Source organism: Oncorhynchus nerka, linkage group LG27 (assembly GCF_034236695.1).
Source record: "Oncorhynchus nerka isolate Pitt River linkage group LG27, Oner_Uvic_2.0, whole genome shotgun sequence".
Taxonomy (NCBI): domain Eukaryota; kingdom Metazoa; phylum Chordata; class Actinopteri; order Salmoniformes; family Salmonidae; genus Oncorhynchus; species Oncorhynchus nerka.
The window spans coordinates 75,793,077-75,814,468 of NC_088422.1; the positions used below are offsets into that span (position 1 = coordinate 75,793,077).

The 21,392-nt window shown below is 47.7% G+C and overlaps 2 protein-coding genes across 4 annotated transcripts in view; both read left to right on the forward strand.

The window, feature by feature from the left end:
* LOC115112434 (diacylglycerol lipase-alpha-like) overlaps positions 1–4,813 on the forward strand; it is a 39,620-nt gene extending 34,807 nt beyond the window's left edge. For both annotated transcript variants that reach the window (XM_029639494.2, XM_029639495.2), the window contains 2 exons: positions 1,148–1,320; positions 1,637–4,813. In XM_029639494.2, the coding sequence (XP_029495354.1) occupies positions 1,148–1,320; positions 1,637–2,702 (1,239 nt within the window). In that variant the 3' untranslated portion in view covers positions 2,703–4,813. The remainder of the gene's footprint in view (positions 1–1,147; positions 1,321–1,636) is intronic.
* A 480-nt stretch (positions 4,814–5,293) lies between these two features.
* The window catches only part of LOC115112435 (exostosin-2), a 30,737-nt gene continuing 14,638 nt past the window's right edge, over positions 5,294–21,392 (forward strand). Inside the window, exons 1-9 of one of the 2 annotated variants that reach the window (XM_029639499.2) lie at positions 5,294–5,478; positions 6,121–6,442; positions 6,616–6,839; positions 7,031–7,120; positions 8,163–8,279; positions 8,467–8,662; positions 9,414–9,553; positions 9,714–9,807; positions 17,834–17,965. In XM_029639499.2, the coding sequence (XP_029495359.1) occupies positions 6,128–6,442; positions 6,616–6,839; positions 7,031–7,120; positions 8,163–8,279; positions 8,467–8,662; positions 9,414–9,553; positions 9,714–9,807; positions 17,834–17,965 (1,308 nt within the window). In that variant the 5' untranslated portion in view covers positions 5,294–5,478; positions 6,121–6,127. Of the gene's footprint in view, positions 5,479–6,112; positions 6,443–6,615; positions 6,840–7,030; positions 7,121–8,162; positions 8,280–8,466; positions 8,663–9,413; positions 9,554–9,713; positions 9,808–17,833; positions 17,966–21,392 lie in introns of those variants that run through there. The other variant, XM_029639498.2, reaches the window with a different exon arrangement.

Below are 21,392 nucleotides of genomic sequence, written 5' to 3' on the forward strand. Positions count from 1 at the left end.
CCTGTGTGGTGACGTGATTACCATGAGTGTGTAGTAACTGTTGTCTGTGCTCTCTGTGTGGGGACGTGATTACCATGAGTGTGTAGTAACTGTTGTCTGTGCTCTCTGTATGGTGATGTGATTACCATGAGTGTGTAGTAACTGTTGTCTGTGCTCTCTGTGTGGTGACGTGATTACCATGAGTGTGTAGTAACTGTTGTCTGTGCTCTCTGTGTGGGGACGTGATTACCATGAGTGTGTAGTAACTGTTGTCTGTGCTCTCTGTGTGGTGACGTGATTACCATGAGTGTGTAGTAACTGTTGTCTGTGCTCTCTGTGGGGTGACGTGATTACCATGAGTGTGTAGTAACTGTTGTCTGTGCTCTCTGTGGGGTGACGTGATTACCATGAGTGTGTAGTAACTGTTGTCTGTGCTCTCTGTGTGGGGACGTGATTACCATGTGTGTAGTAACTGTTGTCTGTGCTCTCTGTGTGGGGACGTGATTACCATGTGTGTAGTAACTGTTGTCTGTGCTCTCTGTGTGGTGACGTGATTACCATGTGTGTAGTAACTGTTGTCTGTGCTCTCTGTGTGGGGACGTGATTACCATGTGTGTGTAGTAACTGTTGTCTGTGCTCTCTCTGCTCTCCTTTTATTTTTCATCTGTTTAGATGAGTAACCTACTTAGGGTGTACACACCACACATACATCTGCGTAGGCATACATATTATGGAATACTTGTGCAGCAACATGTAAGGTGAAAGTCTGGGATTTGTATCTAGGGGTATAGTGCATGACTTTGGTATCTACTCGGGTTTGGTGTTTGCCTGTGCTATTCAGGTTTGTTCAGTATTCAAGTACCATGCTTAAACAAATGAGGGTGGATGGACTTAGTGTTTCTGACCTTCATCTTTCCCTTCACTTGACACAGTATTGACTTGTCTCCAATGCCTTGTTTTCAATAATCTTAACATTCACTTTTTCCTGTACTAGCCTACCTGTCACATATATACAGGCAATTCCAGTTCTACAGCACGTAAATTCTCCTTACTGTTCACTGTTACTGCTCTCCCTCCTTCAGTCCTTCCAGAGCCTCCAAATCAGTCAATAATGTCTACAATGCTGGTAGCAGTAAATTGACTGCTCCTCCTACCGTGTTATTGACAGGTGCTGGAGAACTATAACAAAGGGAAGACAGCCCTGCTGTCGGCTGCTAAGGTAATGGTGAGCCCAACCGAGGTGGACCTGAACCCAGAGACCATCTTCATGGCAGCCGCCCCGCCTCCTGCCACCCAACAACCCACCCCAACCACCCAACACCGCAGGAACAGCAGTGTTCGGTTAGTCCACTGGGATATGGGTGGAGCTTTGGGAGGGTCTGGGCAGAGACTGGGAACATGTATGGCTGACTGACTGACTGTGTAATCAAAATCTCATGCATGTGTACAGGTAACTGCCCAAATAATGGAAACACTTGAGTAAATGAAGGATACAAAGTATATTGAAGCAGGTGCTTCCACATGTGTGGTTCCTGAGTCAATTAAGCAATTAACATGCCATCATGCTTAGGGTCATGTCTAAAAATGCTGTGCAGGCTGTTTTTACATTTTAGCTACCATTACCCTTTATTTTGCACTCCTCCTCTTTCCCTCTCAGTTCCTGTGCTCGCTCTGAGATATCACTGGATGGCTTTGCGGAGTGCCCCCCTCCCCCAGTGTCAGTGGTTCTGCAGGGGGCCAGGGAGCGCCTTACTGTGGAGCTGAGGGACCGCCACGCCCCCTTGGCCGTGATGGAGAGCCTGTCAGATGCAGAGTCCCTCTACAGCCTGGACTCCCGACGCTCCTCAGCTGCACTCAGGGGCTCACCCATGCTGGGGTGCCTCCCCTTCCAACTGAATGCACCTATCCCTGAGGAGAACCCCTCTCTCAGCTCCCGCACTGAGCTGCTGGCTGCCGACTGCCTCTACCAGGCCACCCCAGAGCACGAGCTGGGAGAGGCAGGACCTTACTTCACTCCTCTGGGATCTGGCTCCACCCCAGACTACCCCATGCGCCTTTCCCCTTCCACCCCGCGCTATAGTGGCCACCACTCTCCAGCACCACTGGCCCAGAGTGTCATAGGTCAGCCTTTCACACAAAAAGAGCCTTGTGCCACCCCTTGCCATCAAATGCCTGGCATTTACAGCCCAGGCAGCACCCCTAACGCTCCCCTCAACCCACGGATCAGCCATGGGGAGGAGGAGGGAGTAGAGGCAGAAGGGTGGGAGACAGGAGAGTCACAGCCGCCCTCCAGTCCTCAAGCCCAGCTGTCCAACGGCAACCCTAGTCAGGCAGTGCTGGAGTTTGCACAGTACCTGGACTCTCTCTTTAGGCTGGATGGCAGTGGCTCACCACCTCTGGAGTTGTCTGACGGGGAGTCTGAGTCCGGTCGGGGGTCGTATGGTCAGGGAGAGGGGCCAGGGGAAGGACAGAGGGGGGACGATACACAGCTTCTGGCTCGGGCCACAATTGAGCCTAACCTGGTCCCCAAGCCCCCGCGTACCTTTGCTGGATCTGCTGACCCTTCCTCTGGCATCTCCCTCTCACCCTCATTCCCCCTCTCTTCCTCTGGTGAGCTCAATGACCTCTCTCCCGCCGACGGAGCACCTCCTCCCACTCACTCACTACGAACCTCCACTCCCTGTCCCTACCCTGAAGAAAACACACTGGCGTCTATGGTATAGTGGCCCACTCAGTCCCTCCATGACTCTTTCTCTCTCCTCTTTCCTTATTCCGTTGCTGCATCTATCTGATGTTAAAGTATCACTGAACATGCATGCGATGGAATGCAATCTGCTATACTGTTACAGCACCTTACAAAGACATGACATGGCAGACCATAATGAATAAGACTGAGATGAAAAACTCTTGTTCCATTTTCAGGTGTCAAAAGCTGTGTAAAGCATTTTCACTACTATTGTAATAATACATTTTAATCTCTGTCTGCATGCCAGGGGCCTGTTGTGCTTTGGGGTGAATAGCCTCACCACTGACTGTCATTCCAACACACACTATCTCACATCAACACATGGTAGCATACAGCCCTGCAGTGACGTGACTTTATCAAATGGGAGACAACTGAACAGGGACAGGGAGGAGTTAGACACTAGGTGGCACAACTCACCTTCCTCCCTCATCAGTGCCTAAAGCTTATTCATCTTTAATATCAGGAAAGTAAAAAAAACGGAGACAGATGCTGAACAATAGAGAGGAGAGAGAGAGAAGACGTTGTGGTTTTGTTTCTCAGGTCTATCAGGAAATGACCGTGTGGAAGAGAAGGAGTGTAGATCATAGAGAATTGATGGGTCTTAAAACAGTGATTGTGACAAATGTTAAGAATGTGGTTTTTGGTCTTTGGTTGTCTTTTATAGCATGAGGAATGTAGTATTCATGTATTTTTTTAAACAGAACTCACTTGTCAGTCAGTAACTCTTACTAACATACAGACCATCTCACACACATCAAAATGCACAATTTGCCCCCTTTTTGCCCAAAAGTGTATTGCCAAATGTATTTATAAAGTGTGATATTGTTTGTTTGTGAAATACTGCAAAATGTACACTTTCACAAAACAAAGATACAGGTTTCAAGTTTAACTCTGAGAGGGAGAAGATACATTTTGGTATCGCTCCCTTTTAATAGCCAATCAGTCTATTCCCGTTCAAACGGTGTTAATACACCCTGGAGAGGATGAGGAAGCTATCCCAACACCACTGCCATGGCACATATCTCCCAAAACATGTCTCTCTCCAAGTGTTTGTACCAAGCCAATTATGCTATAAAAAAACATGAGATGCACTGTAGGAGATTGTTCCTCTTAAAGGGGTCTTGCTGTGGTACACAATTATGTCAATGACTTCTAAGTCTTTGGTTCCCTTTAAACTGGTTCGTCTCAAGCATATCGAGGTTGAACTGTACGGGTTGTAGTGGCCACTTTCACTACATTTGACAAACATATTTCATATCAGTTGTATTGGTTGGATCAAACATACTACATTATTTATAGCTGTTGTTTCTTACTCTTATTGATGGTATTATTATCCTTATTATTACTCTTGTAACAGTGTGGTTTTCTTTCTATGAGTTCTGCTTTCAGTTGCTGGGAAAAGCTGGTGCATTTCAGCCGACTCTCAAAATAAGGATATATCTCTGTGGGAAAATAACTCTGTCCAAGTGAAAAAGTACTGGGTGTGAACCTCACAGGAGGTTGGTGCCACCTTAATTGGGGTAATAGCTGGAGCGGAATTCGTGGAAAGGTATCAAACACATGGTTTCTATGTGTTTGATTCCATTCGCTCTGTTCCAGCCATTATTATGAGCCGTTCTCCCCTCAGCAGCCTATCAGCACCACCATAGGAAGATGCCACATTCCCTTTTCACCATAACATGTACAGCAGTGTCTTATTTGTCATTCTTTAAATGCAGATGTCTTGTTTCCTGTCTTTGTTTTTGTTTTTTATAAAAAAAGATGAAATGAAAATAGAATAACATAGAAAATGACTATGATAACAGGTATATTACAAATCTATATCAATATTGACATATATAGAAAAAGTACAAATGTATGCAGGGAAAAAGGAATCTATTTAGTGAGAAAGATCTATATGACTGATTATTGGCAGAATTGATTACTCATTTTTCTGTGTTGACAGATAATTGAATTTTTTATGTCTTGTCCATGTTTACCTGGTTTGCTACTCTTCTCTTCCTGTCCCAGATTGAGAATGTATTTAACCCCCGCCACCTCTCACTGCCCTGCCTGTAATGGAATAAAGCAAAACCAATTTAAGGAAAATTACTGGAACTTTTTTTTTTTTCAAGTCGAGAGGTTTTCTATTTGCTAACCTTCAACAGGCCGCATATTTTGAGCTAGATATGCCTACCATTACGGTGATGGGCAGTGGAGAATAGTGGGAAAACATATGTAGGTTGATACCAAACAGCCCAGATGTCAGCTGGCTTTAGGGCCTAGAACACTTCAAACTATCTGGATGTCTGAGGACATGCTTCCGTTGATTGCACATTCAAGTAAATATTCACATGTAAATTATAATGTATTATTGTGTTAATTGTAGAACGAGTATATAGGTATTTCATGCCAGGTTATAGCTATCCATTCACAAATCAAGTTAAAGAGGGTATAATTAATTCAGCAGAGAAAAACAACGAACCTTGTGAAAGATGCATCTATGTATGCTACTGGGTGGGTGTGATGATACCCCGCCTTAGTAGGTGGCACTACAGCCAGTGCATGCAGAGTAGCCCACGGGTTTCGGACAGGCGAAGAAGGGTTCCACTTCCGGAAATCTAATCATTCACAAGATAACATCAACAACGTTTAATTAGCTATCTACCTAACGTTAAATGTATAGAAACTATACACGATTGGCTTGCCGCTTAGCTAAGAAGAGGGTATGAATTAACAGTTTGTGATCGACTCTGCACCGGTCAAGCGTGAAGGTAAGTTTACTGATCAAATCAAAGTCTGCTGCCGCTGGCTAAACCTGCTACCCAGCTAACGCGTAGGTAGCTACGCTTGCAGCTAGCTGGCTAACGTTACTTGCGTTTACTTTTCAAGATTTCTGTTTATTTTGAAGTGTGATGTTAGCTAGCTATATACATTTCTTCCGTGGTGTTTTATAATAAACACCGACGAAAATAAGTTGGTTTAAAGCGAATCAGTTAAGAAATCATTGAACGTCAATGTAGCTTGCCAACCAGTCTGCTCGCTAAATTGAGTTAGCTCATTTGCTGCCAGAGTATTTTCAGTTATATGGTTTGCTACATTAGCTAGTTCAGTTTGGCCTGTTGTCGTTAGCTAGCTTTACCTCACTAGAATGCCTTTGATTGATTGACAGCTAGTGTTCTAAGTTGTCATGTAGTTTTGTATAACGAGACCTGCTTGGCTCGTTTTGGCAAGGCCAAGTAACGTTACATTAACTTGTTTATTTATTGCTGTAACTATGACAGTAGTCTAAAATGGCTTCATTTCATTTAGGAGAGGAAGCCATTTTAGACTGTTGATACATACCCCGGCAGTGTGTCAATGGACCAGGAGCCATGCTAATATTTCGCTCTTTCTCAAATTGGTTGAATGGTCAGGCTCAGCATGTGCGCGTCTGGAAAGTACAGTTCACGGGGCCCGGCTCTGATTCCACGGATGAAAACCAAGCACCGCATCTACTACATCACCCTGTTCTCTGTGGTGCTGCTGGGACTCATCGCCACAGGGATGTTCCAGTTCTGGCCACACTCCATCGAATCAACGGCAGACTGGGGCCTGGACCGACGCAGCGTGCACGATGCACCTCTCATCCGACTGCCTGTCTCCAACCCTATTCCTGAGAGAGGGGACCTTAGCTGCCGAATGCACACTTGTTTTGATGTGTATCGATGTGGCTACAACCCTAAGAATAGAATCAAGGTGAGCCTAGTCTCCATCACGTCACAAATTACAGATATGTGAAGTTAGTTTCATCTGCAATTGTTAGTCTCTGAACCTTGTCTTTTGAACCACATGATTGAAGGCTTGAAGGATGTTCTATATCCAACAGCAGCTAAAGTGGACCATCAGAAATGACTGTGTCTGTCTGGCAGGTGTACATCTATCCTCTGCAGCGTTTTGTGGATGAGGTAGGAGTGCCCATAAGCAGCACAGGCCTGTCCCGAGAGTACAATAACCTGCTCAGTGCCATCTCCGACAGTGAGTTCTACACTGATGACGTCACCAGGGCATGCCTGTTCGTGCCCTCTATTGATGTGCTCAATCAGAACTCTCTGCGCATCCGGGAGACTGCCCAGGCTCTGGCCATGCTCCCCAGGTAACCTTTCCTGCACACTGCTCGGGTTACACTGTTATCTCCTCCACCCCGAAGCTGGGAGTTCTCTTCATATGTATTTATCCTTCTTTACCCTCTCACCTCTCATCTACCACATCGATCTATCAGCCCATTTCAGATATCTAAGTGCACACATTTGTAGGTTTTTGACCCCTAAAGATGTTTGTTTCCAGGTGGGACAAAGGGATGAACCACCTTCTGTTCAACATGTTACCTGGAGGACCTCCAGACTACAACACAGCCCTTGATGTACCAAGAGACAGGTAACCTTAATAAACCCAGCACAGGAAAAATGAAAGTCAATTACACTGAATATTGTTGGATAAACTCACATTTTCATTTTTTGGTTCATCAACCAACCTTCCAGCCAATATTTACTCTAGTGTGAGTGATCAGTGTTTGTTAGCAGAGTTACTGCCAGGCACATTTTGTTCTACCAAGACACCACTAGAGGGAAGCATGGTGTTGGTGTTATCTTAGCTTTCAGTTTCCTTACATGTCCTTAGTCTGATGTTATGTTCAGAGAATAGTTGTATTTTTATTCTCGTTTTTGTTAAATTGACTCAGTTTTTGAATTCATTTTTTGCTCCATATTTTGTAGTTTGACTTGACTAGATAATCCAGATTCAATTCCATCTTTTATCTCCAACACAACTACAGAACTTGCATATAATTACAAGGGGGCTTGAAAAATATTAAACTAAGATGAAAGTACTACTTAAAAGTAGTCCAGAGATGACAGAACCTCTAGCGGCCTTGAGCGGGCAGACCTCCTAATCTCCTGGTATTTACTGCCACAGAGAGAGGTCATGTTTCCCAGCCTTGCTCTTGGCTACTCGCTCCTTTTGGGTGGAAAAGGTGGGTTTTGTGAACAGAAAGCCCTGAGACGATGAACACTTATCTGGAGCTGTAGGGAATTTCCTGGGCTCATCCAGCTGTGCTCCATTTGGCATGGGGCCTCATCAGAACCAGCTGTGTGTGTGTATATATAGGCCTGTGTGTGAGGTGAGGTTTTGCTTGCATCCACAGGTAGGATGCCATAAAGATTGTTCGTCATTCTCATATAACTATTACATGCACAGATTTCCTAAAGGATCCATGTGAATACTTCTCATGATCTTCATGTTACTCAATAGCATTGTTAAGCAGATATGACAAGAAATAGCCAGGGCATCTGCACATCTGTCATGTATTGTCTTGCTGCAAAGTTCTGTATAGCTGTCTCTTCTCTCCGTCTTAACTATGTAAGCCTATGTGACAGTGGTGTAACATTGGATACGTGTGTTTGTTTTTGGTGTGTTATAGGGCTCTGCTTGCAGGGGGAGGCTTCTCCACGTGGACCTACAGGCAGGGTTATGACGTCAGCATCCCTGTGTACAGCCCTCTGTCTGCAGACGTGGAGCTGCCCGAGAGACAGCCTGGGTGAGCAGCAACACCACCACCCTGTTTCAGCACATAGCATAGGGCTCTTATCACTTCCTCAAGCAAGACAACAGGCATCATCACTTCATGTGACAATGGGAACATTTGGGAAGTTATCTTTTAGAGTCACCATCATCAGTCACATGGTTTTAAATGATTTCTAATGGTGTCCCCGTCCCGGCTGCAGGCCCCGGCGCTACTTCATTCTGTCGTCTCAGACGGCCATCCACCGTGAGTACCGGGCAGAGCTGGAGAGGCTGAAGGAGGAGAACGGGGAAGCTCTGCTCCTCCTGGACAAGTGCAGCAACCTCTCTCAGGGAGTCGCCTCAGCGAGGAAACGCTGCTACAAGGGCCAGGTGTTCGACTACCCCCAGATCCTCCAGGTGAGACGCACACAGAGACCTACTACCATTTAGACTAACATGTACACACACTTGTAGACATTACACAGCTTAGGGGGAGATTGTTGTTTAACAGATCAGCATGGCCATTTTCACTTAAATGCATTTAAGAGGGCTCTGCTCAGCTGTTTAGGTCAATTCTAGCAGTCTATGTGGGTAACTTTATGCAGGGTATACCTGGGAAACTACAGCAATGTTTGTGGCAGTCAGTCAGCCAGTGTGCTTCTCTGCACTGTCTGTCTGCTCAGAGTGCATCTCCAGTCCGTCTCTGGCCTGTCTAGACAGGAAGTGCGCTTATCATCTGGTATGGGTGCAGCTTAGCTGCACATCTGGGAGATGTCCCACCAAGGAGAGGGGGTGGAGGGGTGGGGTGGCAGAATCTCAGTGAAACCACCCTTCTCCACCTCTGACATTGGAAAGGTTCGCTATAAGTGGTGCCTGTATTTTAGAATAATATTTTAGGTTGCCTGCTTGTATACTTTTAACGTCTGTAATTGGTCCACCATGACATTGCCCTCCCCACCCTAAACTCTTCCATATGGGAGGCAACATCGACAGTTCATGCAGTCATTTTATCAGACTCTGACCAAACACAAGCTGCTCACTAATATTGTGTTAGTCTGTTTTTGACCCGTCTAAGCTTCCTTAGTTTGGTGACTGCTATGTCATAAAACCATGTACAGTTGATATGGCTATGATACTGTAATACCTTGTTGTAATCTGTGTTCCCCAGGAGTCGTCGTTCTGTGTGGTGCTGCGCGGGGCTCGGCTGGGACAGGCCACCCTCAGTGATGTGCTGCAGGCTGGCTGTGTCCCTGTCATCCTGGCAGACTCATACATCCTGCCCTTCTCTGAGGTCCTCGACTGGAAGAGGTACACTAAGACACTGCTCATGATCTCACTCCAACCAACTTCAACATGTATCTCTGCATTAGATTTTCTGAGCTCGTATTGTGATTTCTGATCTAGTTTAATACCAGTGGCTGTGTTTGCCATTGATACTGACTGACATTTGTGCGTGTGTATTGTACAGGGCATCCGTGGTCATTCCTGAGGAGAAGCTCCCAGAGATGTACACCATCTTGAAGAGTATCCCTCACAGGCAGGTGGAGGAGATGCAAAGACAGGTGACAGTCAGATCACAGCTTTTCTTCAGCGAACATTCAAATAGACTGAATCCCTTTGCTGGGGATTTTTCTATGCACATATAGGGAAACGCACTCTTTATAGAGTTGTAGTAATGGTCTATTTCCAGATGAATACGCCTCAGGAGAAAGTGCCTCCGGCCCTCTCAGGTTAAGTTAGTGTGAAGACGGGGTCAACGGAGTTGTGACTTTCACGCTCCCATTCCAACCTGTGAGACGCGTGCCTCACTGTCGGCCCAATGGAAGCCATAACACAGGCAGACTGAAGGGTGAGAGACACGTTGTAATGGGCCCTTAGGACGAGAGTTTCTGTCCTGTTGTCTGTTTGAGAACATGAGACAATCTCATTTTGATAAAAAAGCTCTTATAAATGTTCTTCAGTGTTAGTTTCAGTCGAGCCAAATCAATGACAAATCCCCTCCTTTCACTGGTCCAACTGAGCCTCAATAAACAGAAGTGAAAGCCCTCAGAGAGCTCTGCACGTCCAAGCTGTTTCTCATTCCCTTGTATCAACGCTAGTCCATTTACCAATTAGACTGGCCAAACAGACATATCAGCCCCACAGCTCAGAAACCCTGTTGGAGTTGTTTCATTTGCCAAGCCTCGAACATGTCTTCCCTTGAGGGTCCTCCTCCTGTCTCTGTGGCTGTGGGGATCTGACATGCTTATCCACTGTTTAGTGTTTCTCTGTCAGTCGGTCTTGTCTAGCGCTTGGAATTTAGCTATGAGATGTGTAATCAGTTGTCTTTCATAGCTGCAGGACTGTCAGGAAAAGGTTCTTAGTAGAGATGAGGACTGATGATAAGGGGAAGGATTGTAGTTTGTTTGGGGTAAAACAAATACTGATAATAAACATCAATTCACTGGAGATCAGAGGAACACAACCAAATCATATTGGTCTGAGTTGAGTAGTGAGTACATCTTAAGCCAGGGGAAGGTGAGGCGTAGGTATGTCACTGCCATGTGCGTGCCTGTGGCCCCTGCAGGACTGGCGGGAGGAGGGTGTTGGAGCCGGGCTCAGGACGTGTAAGGGTGGGGTAGGGCCGGCGCACAACGGCCCATCTTATCCAGGATTTATGGGGTGCTGTAGAGCCCATTCCATATCAGTCCACACCTGCACACATCTGGAGAGACTCCTCACTCACATTCACTGGATGGAGAGGAGAGGACACTGAGTTGGTCCCCCATAAAGACTCTACATTTTCAGTAGTATAGGACAACACATTGTCAACTCTTAACTAATTTGGATGTGTGTAAAACTGTTTGTTTTTTTCTCTCTTTAAAAAAATGTAAGTGCTGTAGGAGCTTTTTTTTCTTTTCTGATTGATCTTATTGAAGAGCTGAAGTGAAGTATTTACTCACTGTCTTTCCTTCCTCAGCGGTTCTGAATTCCACACTGTCATCTACATCCTTTATGGGTTTAAAAGGTCCCTGACCATATGCCTAGTATGACTAGTATGACTAAAATACACATTGTTGATCTTTTTTTCACTAATTGGTCAGGGACCAGGTTTTTTCACTTTTGACCAATCACATCAGCTGTGAAAAAAATCTGATGTGATTGGTCAATAGACCAATTAGTGGAAAAAATGTCAGAGTAACACAGCCTTACTCATGATGACTCCATGTCAGCTTTGATTGACTATCTGTATGATTTACTAAGTCCTGAATTGAATGATAATTGAGACATTCTGTCTCACTTATACAGGGCCTCACGACTAAGGTCAAATGTAAAACTCCTAATCCATCAGTAGCCAGCAGCATCATTTCAGGAGGAAAAAATGATTTCAACATTTGATGTGGTAGCATCCACATCGGTCCCAAATTGTGAGCTAAGTGCTTAACAGCTGCTAAATGTTAGTGGTGGTCACCTGAGGCTTTCCTCTGAGCCTTGTTTGTCAGACCCTAGGAATAGAATACATGCTTTGTTAGATCAGTACAGCTGAAATGAGTACTTGTCAATCACAGGGCTGCAGCAAAAGTACCAAGCCCAATGTAATCCTGTCTGAACACTCCCTGTCTAAAAGGAGTTGACAGACAGTAGAGTATAGCTAGAGAAAGAGATGGTGGACTGGGTCATTCCCTTGACCCTGGTCGTGAAATTCTGGCTTCTAGTATGATTTCTCAGTTCCACAGGAACCACTATTGATGATCAGTTGAGTGTCATCGTGGTAATACTACAATGGCCTCCTAAGCAAGTTTGTGCTAAATGAAGAATTGTTCACCATGACAACTTTACTTTTACACTTTATATCTTATTAAGAGGTGCACGTAATTACGTTTATTTTAGTTGCAGTAGCAAAGATTAGCCAAATCCATCAATTCAAAACTGATATGATCAGCTATGAAAAGCCAACTGACATTTACTCCTGAGGTGCTGACCTGTTGCAACCTCTACAACCACTGTGATTATTATTGTTTGACCCTGCTGGTCATCTATGAACTTTTCAATATCTTGGCCATGTACTGTTATAATATCCACCTGGCACAGCCAGAAGCGGACTGGCCACCACTCATAGCCTGGTTCCTCTCTAGGTTTCTTCCTAGGTTCTAGCCTTTCTAGGGAGTTTTTCCTAGCCACTGTGCTTCTACACATGCATTGCTTGCTGTTTGGGGTTTTAGGCTGGGTTTCTGTACAGCACTTTGTGACATCAGCTGATGTAAGAAGGGCTATATAAATACATTTGATTGATTTTGTTTATGGTCCAAGTCCAAGAACACCTCAAAGAGAATTCAGCCTCTTATGCCCAGCGTCGTATGTTAGAGGAAGGGAACGACAGTGTTGCAGTGAAACAGACCCCTCTGCCCTTTTTCTCTGCTGTGACTCCGTCTCTTCTTCCCTCATAAAAATTCCTGCAGGCGCTGGGAGGGGGCGGAGCGGCCGGAGCAGTTTGCTTTTTGCCTCCCGGTCGGAAAGGAAACTTTCATCACTGGCTGATTTATGGGCCGTTGGGTTCCCCTGAGATTAGAAAGTCTTTTTGAATACTCCTCACCCCCTCCATAAAAATAAACGCTGTTTTTGTATTTCTCCAGTGTTAAAGGGGACTAAGGGTGTGGAGTGGGGTCTGGTTCCTTCTCATGTGCTGCTGAGAGCTCTCGGTGGACCATACGGCAACAAAAACACTAGGCCAAGCTGCTCCACTGCTATGGAAGGACAGAGCCCTGTAGCCAGGCCAAGCTGCTCCACTGCTATGGAAGGACAGAGCCCTGTAGCCAGGTCAAGCTGCTCCACTGCTATGGAAGGACAGAGCCCTGTAGCCAGGCCAAGCTGCACCACTGCTATGGAAGGACAGAGCCCTGTAGCCAGGCCAAGCTGCTCCACTGCTATGGAAGGACAGAGCCCTGTAGCCAGGCCAAGCTGCTCCACTGCTATGGAAGGACAGAGCCCTGTAGCCAGGCCAAGCTGCTCCACTGCTATGGAAGGACAGAGCCCTGTAGCCAGGCCAAGCTGCTCCACTGCTATGGAAGGACAGAGCCCTGTAGCCAGGCCAAGCTGCTCCACTGCTATGGAAGGACAGAGCCCTGTAGCCAGGCCAAGCTGCTCCACTGCTATGGAAGGACAGAGCCCTGTAGCCAGGCCAAGCTGCTCCACTGCTATGGAAGGACAGAGCCCTGTAGCCAGGCCAAGCTGCTCCACTGCTATGGAAGGACAGAGCCCTGTAGCCAGGCCAAGCTGCACCACTGCTATGGAAGGACAGAGCCCTGTAGCCAGGCCAAGCTGCACCACTGCTATGGAAGGACAGAGCCCTGTAGCCAGGCCAAGCTGCACCACTGCTATGGAAGGACAGAGCCCTGTAGCCAGGCCAAGCTGCTCCACTGCTATGGAAGGACAGAGCCCTGTAGCCAGGCCAAGCTGCACCACTGCTATGGAAGGACAGAGCCCTGTAGCCAGGCCAAGCTGCACCACTGCTATGGAAGGACAGAGCCCTGTGGCCAGGCCAAGCTGCACCACTGCTATGGAAGGACAGAGCCCTGTGGCCAGGCCAAGCTGCTCCACTGCTATGGAAGGACAGAGCCCTGTGGCCAGGCCAAGCTGCTCCACTGCTATGGAAGGACAGAGCCCTGTAGCCAGGCCAAGCTGCTCCACTGCTATGGAAGGACAGAGCCCTGTAGCCAGGCCAAGCTGCTCCACTGCTATGGAAGGACAGAGCCCTGTAGCCAGGCCAAGCTGCTCCACTGCTATGGAAGGACAGAGCCCTGTAGCCAGGCCAAGCTGCTCCACTGCTATGGAAGGACAGAGCCCTGTAGCCAGGCCAAGCTGCTCCACTGCTATGGAAGGACAGAGCCCTGTAGCCAGGCCAAGCTGCTCCACTGCTATGGAAGGACAGAGCCCTGTAGCCAGGCCAAGCTGCTCCACTGCTATGGAAGGACAGAGCCCTGTAGCCAGGCCAAGCTGCTCCACTGCTATGGAAGGACAGAGCCCTGTAGCCAGGCCAAGCTGCTCCACTGCTATGGAAGGACAGAGCCCTGTAGCCAGGCCAAGCTGCTCCACTGCTATGGAAGGACAGAGCCCTGTAGCCAGGCCAAGCTGCTCCACTGCTATGGAAGGACAGAGCCCTGTAGCCAGGCCAAGCTGCTCCACTGCTATGGAAGGACAGAGCCCTGTAGCCAGGCCAGCTGCTCCACTGCTATGGAAGGACAGAGCCCTAGCCAGGCCAAGCTGCTCCACTGCTATGGAAGGACAGAGCCCTGTAGCCAGGCCAAGCTGCTCCACTGCTATGGAAGGACAGAGCCCTGTAGCCAGGCCAAGCTGCTCCACTGCTATGGAAGGACAGAGCCCTGTAGCCAGGCCAAGCTGCTCCACTGCTATGGAAGGACAGAGCCCTGTAGCCAGGCCAAGCTGCACCACTGCTATGGAAGGACAGAGCCCAGCTGCTCCACTGCTATGGAAGGACAGAGCCCTAGCCAGGCCAAGCTGCTATGGAAGGACAGAGCCCTGTAGCCAGGCCAAGCTGCTCCACTGCCAAGCCCTGCCAGGCCAAGCTGCTCCACTGCTATGGAAGGACAGAGCCCTGTAGCCAGGCCAAGCTGCTCCACTGCTATGGAAGGACAGAGCCCTGTAGCCAGGCCAAGCTGCTCCACTGCTATGGAAGGACAGAGCCCTGTAGCCAGGCCAAGCTGCTCCACTGCTATGGAAGGACAGAGCCCTGTAGCCAGGCCAAGCTGCACCACTGCTATGGAAGGACAGAGCCCTGTAGCCAGGCCAAGCTGCTCCACTGCTATGGAAGGACAGAGCCCTGTAGCCAGGCCAAGCTGCTCCACTGCTATGGAAGGACAGAGCCCTGTAGCCAGGCCAAGCTGCTCCACTGCTATGGAAGGACAGAGCCCTGTAGCCAGGCCAAGCTGCTCCACTGCTATGGAAGGACAGAGCCCTGTAGCCAGGCCAAGCTGCTCCACTGCTATGGAAGGACAGAGCCCTGTAGCCAGGCCAAGCTGCTCCACTGCTATGGAAGGACAGAGCCCTGTAGCCAGGCCAAGCTGCTCCACTGCTATGGAAGGACAGAGCCCTGTAGCCAGGCCAAGCTGCTCCACTGCTATGGAAGGACAGAGCCCTGTGGAAGGCCAGGCCAAGCTGCTCCACTGCTATGGAAGGACAGAGCCCTGTAGCCAGGCCAAGCTGCTCCACTGCTATGGAAGGACAGAGCCCTGTAGCCAGGCCAAGCTGCTCCACTGCTATGGAAGGACAGAGCCCTGTAGCCAGGCCAAGCTGCTCCACTGCTATGGAAGGACAGAGCCCTGTAGCCAGGCCAAGCTGCTCCACTGCTATGGAAGGACAGAGCCCTGTAGCCAGGCCAAGCTGCTCCACTGCTATGGAAGGACAGAGCCCTGTAGCCAGGCCAAGCTGCTCCACTGCTATGGAAGGACAGAGCCCTGTAGCCAGGCCAAGCTGCTCCACTGCTATGGGAAGGACAGCTCCACTGCTATGGAAGCAGAGCCCTGTAGCCAGGCCAAGCTGCTCCACTGCTATGGAAGGACAGAGCCCTGTAGCCAGGCCAAGCTGCTCCACTGCTATGGAATGGGACAGAGCCCTGTAGCCAGGCCAAGCTGCTCCACTGCTATGGAAGGACAGAGCCCTGTAGCCAGGCCAAGCTGCTCCACTGCCAAGCTGCTCCACTGCTATGGAAGGACAGAGCCCTGTAGCCAGGCCAAGCTGCTCCACTGCTATGGAAGGACAGAGCCCTGTAGCCAGGCCAAGCTGCTCCACTGCTATGGAAGGACAGAGCCCTGTAGCCAGGCCAAGCTGCTCCACTGCTATGGAAGGACAGAGCCCTGTAGCCAGGCCAAGCTGCTCCACTGCTATGGAAGGACAGAGCCCTGTAGCCAGGCCAAGCTGCACCACTGCTATGGAAGGACAGAGCCCTGTAGCCAGGCCAAGCTGCTCCACTGCTATGGAAGGACAGAGCCCTGTAGCCAGGCCAAGCTGCTCCACTGCTATGGAAGGACAGAGCCCTGTAGCCAGGCCAAGCTGCTCCACTGCTATGGAAGGACAGAGCCCTGTAGCCAGGCCAAGCTGCTCCACTGCTATGGAAGGACAGAGCCCTGTAGCCAGGCCAAGCTGCTCCACTGCTATGGAAGGACAGAGAGCCCAGGCCAAGCTGCTCCACTGCTATGGAAGGACAGGCCCAGCCAGGCTGCACCACTGCTATGGAAGGACAAGGACAGGCCAAGCTGCCACTGCTATGGAAGGACAGAGCCCCAGCCAGGCCAAGCTGCTCCACTGCTATGGAAGGACAGAGCCCTGTAGCCAGGCCAAGCTGCTCCACTGCTATGGAAGGACAGAGCCCTGTAGCCAGGCCAAGCTGCTCCACTCCACTGCTGCTCCACTGCTATGGAAGGACAGAGCCCTGTAGCCAGGCCAAGCTGCTCCACTGCTATGGAAGGACAGAGCCCTGTAGCCAGGCCAAGCTGCTCCACTGCTATGGAAGGACAGAGCCCTGTAGCCAGGCCAAGACTACCACAGCTCTAACAAAACGGTTGGCTCATTGGCTAAGCTGTAGCACCCTATGCTATTACTGTGTTTGCTGAATTGTAGTTTGTGCACCATTGTCTGTTCGTCGCTTGATCCTCCTCTGCACCTAATCCCAAACAGAGGAGAACTTCTTCAGCTGGGGGTCTTAATTCTCACCCAACAAATATGCTATTAATATCTTGAGTTTCCAGGGTGTGCTCTGGCTAACCAGTCAAATGTCAGTTGGAGTTGAGGGGTCCAGTATGTACCTCCAACATGTGCTTGTTAAAGAGTGCTGCACTCAGGGTCACCTAGGACCTGCTGAGGTGGAGTCGGGTCACACTGACATGGCGCCTCCTGGCAGGAGACATTTCTGTTTTAAGGATCATTAACTCTTATGGGCTCCTCCCTCCATAGCTGTCTCTTAATGGATCAGTGGGTGGGGAGCACCAGGGAAGCTGGGGTGCTGCCTGGGGATGTTGTACTAGTAACATCTGCATTGAAATATGATTGACTTCTGGGCTACACCTTCCCCTCGGGCACCGTAATGCTCCTTGTTGTTACCATGGACTGGTGGTGAATTGACTTAAATACATTTTTGATGTGCAACTAAAGGTAGATATGTACATAGTTTGCATATATCTTGGATGAACATGTATTAGTCCCATTGGGACTTAAGCAGGGGTTCCCAACCAGGTTTACTAGGACCACTGGGGGTACTTGAGAAGACTCATGAGACCATAGGTCTACTGGTAAAATGCACATGAGGGGGTACTTCAGGGGTACCCCTGGCAGAGTAAAATTAAGTTGGTGGTACAGTAACAGAGGTTGGAACCACTGGCCAGGTTGATATTTGGCTGACCTGTGCTTTGAAAGTCAGGTGAGCTGTAGAAGGCCTTGGCCTGCTGTAGGACAGATGATGTTAGAGATTCTAACCAACTAGAGCAGTCCTTCCTGTTCTCCAGTCACTGGGATGCCATCTAAATGTGTGTTCACGTTCATGTTTGTCCAGGGCCCAGACCATATGTTTTTACTCCAAAACAACTCTGTTCTCCTCAGGCCCGCTGGTTCTGGGACGCTTACTTCAGCTCCATGAAGGCCATCGGCATGACAACGCTTCAGATCATCAATGACCGCATCTACCCCTATGCTGCCCGCACCTACGAACAGTGGAACAACCCCCCTGTGGTGGTGAGTAATCCTCTAGTTGCTAGGTCTTTAAAGAGTGGAAAGATGCGTTTTAGGCTAGATGTTTGAACATGATTGGATACCTCAGTCTTCCATTGGAGCCTGCTATAATCTATGCCCCTCCAGCCTACACCACTAATGTTATTGTATTTTTTACTGTGGTTAACCACTGAATCTTCTTAAACATACGAGTCATATTTATGGGGGTGCAGTGTGCAGTGTGTGGTATTGATGTGTGACCTGACACTACTGTGCTGGCCTCACAACACAGTGACTGACTCCCTCAGTGGCAGATATGACACAGTTTTCCCTGGTAAGTCTTTCCCGGTGTATCGGCAGGACAGCTTCCTCTTTATAGGTCCCTCTCTCCACACATGTGGTCTTTGGCTGCTTGATAAACAGCAAGTACTGCTGAAACAGCCAGTGTGTTTGTCAGCAGTTCTGCACTGGGAGGATGCCTCCAGTGTGGTGAAAAATACATGCCTTAGTGTTTGAATCATTGTGTATGTGTGAGAGAACACTGTTTAAGGAGTGTGTGTGTAACCTCTCTGTGGTTGTGGGAGTGTGGGGATGCAGACAGCTTGGCTCAGCTACCACCTCTCAGGGGCTGTTAATCAGCCCAGCCTGATCTGCTGCGGTCCCCAAAGACACCACATGCAGCTCCGCCCTTCCTCTGTCTGTCTGTGGGGTAGAGAAGGGGGGCCCATGTTCCTCCTTATTGGACAGCCATACCCTGTCCTACCAATGGTTGGTGATATGTGAGCCAGTCAGGTTATGTTGGTCTGTTGGTCAAGTCACACTGACTCTGACTGAAGATATGTTTACCACACTTGGCTTCTCAGAGTAAATCAAAGCTCTTCAAGACCTCCGGTCTAATTACTTTCTACTCAATCCAACTGCTCAATCACAGCCGGTGTTGCCTTTTTTTCGGAGTGGGTCGTTGGTTAATCAACAGTTACACTTGACATTACCCACCTCTCTCTCTGTCAGAAACTCTTGTCTGCCTTTTTTCCCAACCAATCGTCATCATTTAGGTGTGCTGTCTCAGCCCCTGCTCACAAGAGGTTAATTGTGCAGGGCCACAGACCTGTTACCGTTCCAATGCTAGAGAAGTGCTATCTCTACGTATTCAGTGGAAACACGTCGAGCAGAATTGGAACAGGACACTAAATAAATCAAGCAGCTTTTTTTCTCTGCTGTTCTGTATCCTTCGTTCGGGGTCATAATTGAAAGCACATTTCACAGGCTCTCTGCTAGTAGCAGTGTCTTTAGAAGGGTTTTCAGGCTAGGGAGGGACAGACGGGATGCTTTTTGTTCGGCCGTGGGCATAGTTGTAAGATACCAAACGGGTAATCCATGGTAGTCACCTGTTCAGCCTCTGAAAGGTGGCTGAAGGTTTGGAGACTTTGTACCTTAGGGGGCTTTCATATCAGATTGGTTTGGAGACTTTGTACCTTAAGGGGCTTTCATATCAGATTGGTTTGGAGACTTTGTACCTTAAGGGGCTTTCATATCAGATTGGTTTGGAGACTTTGTACCTTAAGGGGCTTTCATATCAGATTGGTTTGGAGACTTTGTACCTTAAGGGGCTTTCATATCAGATTGGTTTGGAGACTTTGTACCTTAAGGGGCTTTCATATCAGATTGGTTTGGAGACTTTGTACCTTAAGGGGCTTTCATATCAGATTGGTTTGGAGACTTTGTACCTTAAGGGGCTTTCATATCAGATTGGTTTGGAGTGTTTTCCTCTTCTGAACTCTGGTGTGTTTTCTCCCTTAGTTTGGAATGGTGTGAACACACTATTCGCAATTTGGTGCAGACTAAACAACACACCGTGGTTTGCTCAAGGGTGGTCTCGGTCCAATGAATTACATCCTGCATAGTAATGAATATTCATATGATGGCAACTGATTACTTTTTATCTTGACCTTTGGTTTCTAGGGGACATCTAACATTTCAATTTAGGCTAAGTCGGTGCTTGTTCAGTGGTTGTCTAGGACACAGGTTCCGCTAGCGGAACCCCCAACATTCCGCTGAGAAGGTAGTGCGGGAAATTCAAAAATATTTTTTTGAAATATTTAACTTTCACGCATTAACAAGTCCAATACAGCAAATGAAAGATTAACAAGATGTTTATCTACCCATCGTGTCCGATTTTTAAAAATGTTTTACAGTGAAAACACAACATATTTATGTCAGATCACCACCAAATCCAAAAAAACACAAAGCCATTTTTCCCAGCCAAAGATAGTCACAAAAGCAGAAATAGAGATAAAATTAATCACTAACCTTTGATAATCTTCATCAGATGACACTCATAGGACATCCTGTTACACAATACATTTATGTTTTGTTCGATAATATGCATATTTATATCCACAAATCTCGGTTTACATTGGCGCCATGTTCAGAAATGCTTCCAAAATATCCGGAGTAATTACAGAGAGTCACATCATATAACAGAAATACTCATCATAAACTTTGATGAAAGATACATGTTTTACATATAATTAAAGATACACTTGTTCTTAATGCAACCGCTGTGTCAGATTTTTTTTTTTACTTTACGGAAAAAGCATACCATGCAATAATCTGAGACTCGCTCAGAAATACACAACATTTCTCCGCCATGTTGGAGTCAACAGAAATACGAAATTACATCATAAATATTCCCTTACCTTTGATGATCTTTCATCAGAATGCAGTGCCAGGAATCCTAGTTCCACAATAAATCGTTGTTTTGTTCGATAATGTCCATTACTAGTGTCCAATTAGCTACTTTTGCTAGCACGTTTAGTTCATATGTCCAAAAGCTGGCGCCGGTCCAGGCGAACTCGGACAAACTTCAAAAAGTTATATTCCAGTTCGAATAAACTGGTCAAACTAAGTAGAGAATCAATCTTCAGGATGTTATCATATATATACAATAACATCTAGTGGAAGGCGTAGGAAGTGCGAACAGATCCATATCTTACTGGGATGTGAATAGGAGGTAAACCCAGGCCCTGCATGTCCCCAGGCACCCTCATTTGTTGACTTCTGTGATCGAAAAAGCCTTGGTTTCATGCATGTCAACATCAGAAGCCTCCTCCCTAAGTTTGTTTTACTCACTGCTTTAGCACACTCTGCTAACCCTGATGTCCTTGCCGTGTCTGAATCCTGGCTCAGGAAGGCCACCAAAAATTCGGAGATTTCCATACCCAACTATAACATTTTCAGTCAAGATAGAACTGCAAAAGGGGGAGGAGTTGCAGTCTACTGCAGAGATAGCTTGCAAAGTAATGTCATACTTTCCAGGTCCATACCCAAACAGTTCGAACTACTAATTTTGAAAATTACTCTCTCCAGAAATAAGTCTCTCACTGTTGCTGCCTGCTTCCGACCCCCCCCCCCTCAGCTCCCAGCTGTGCCCTGGACACCATTTGTGAAT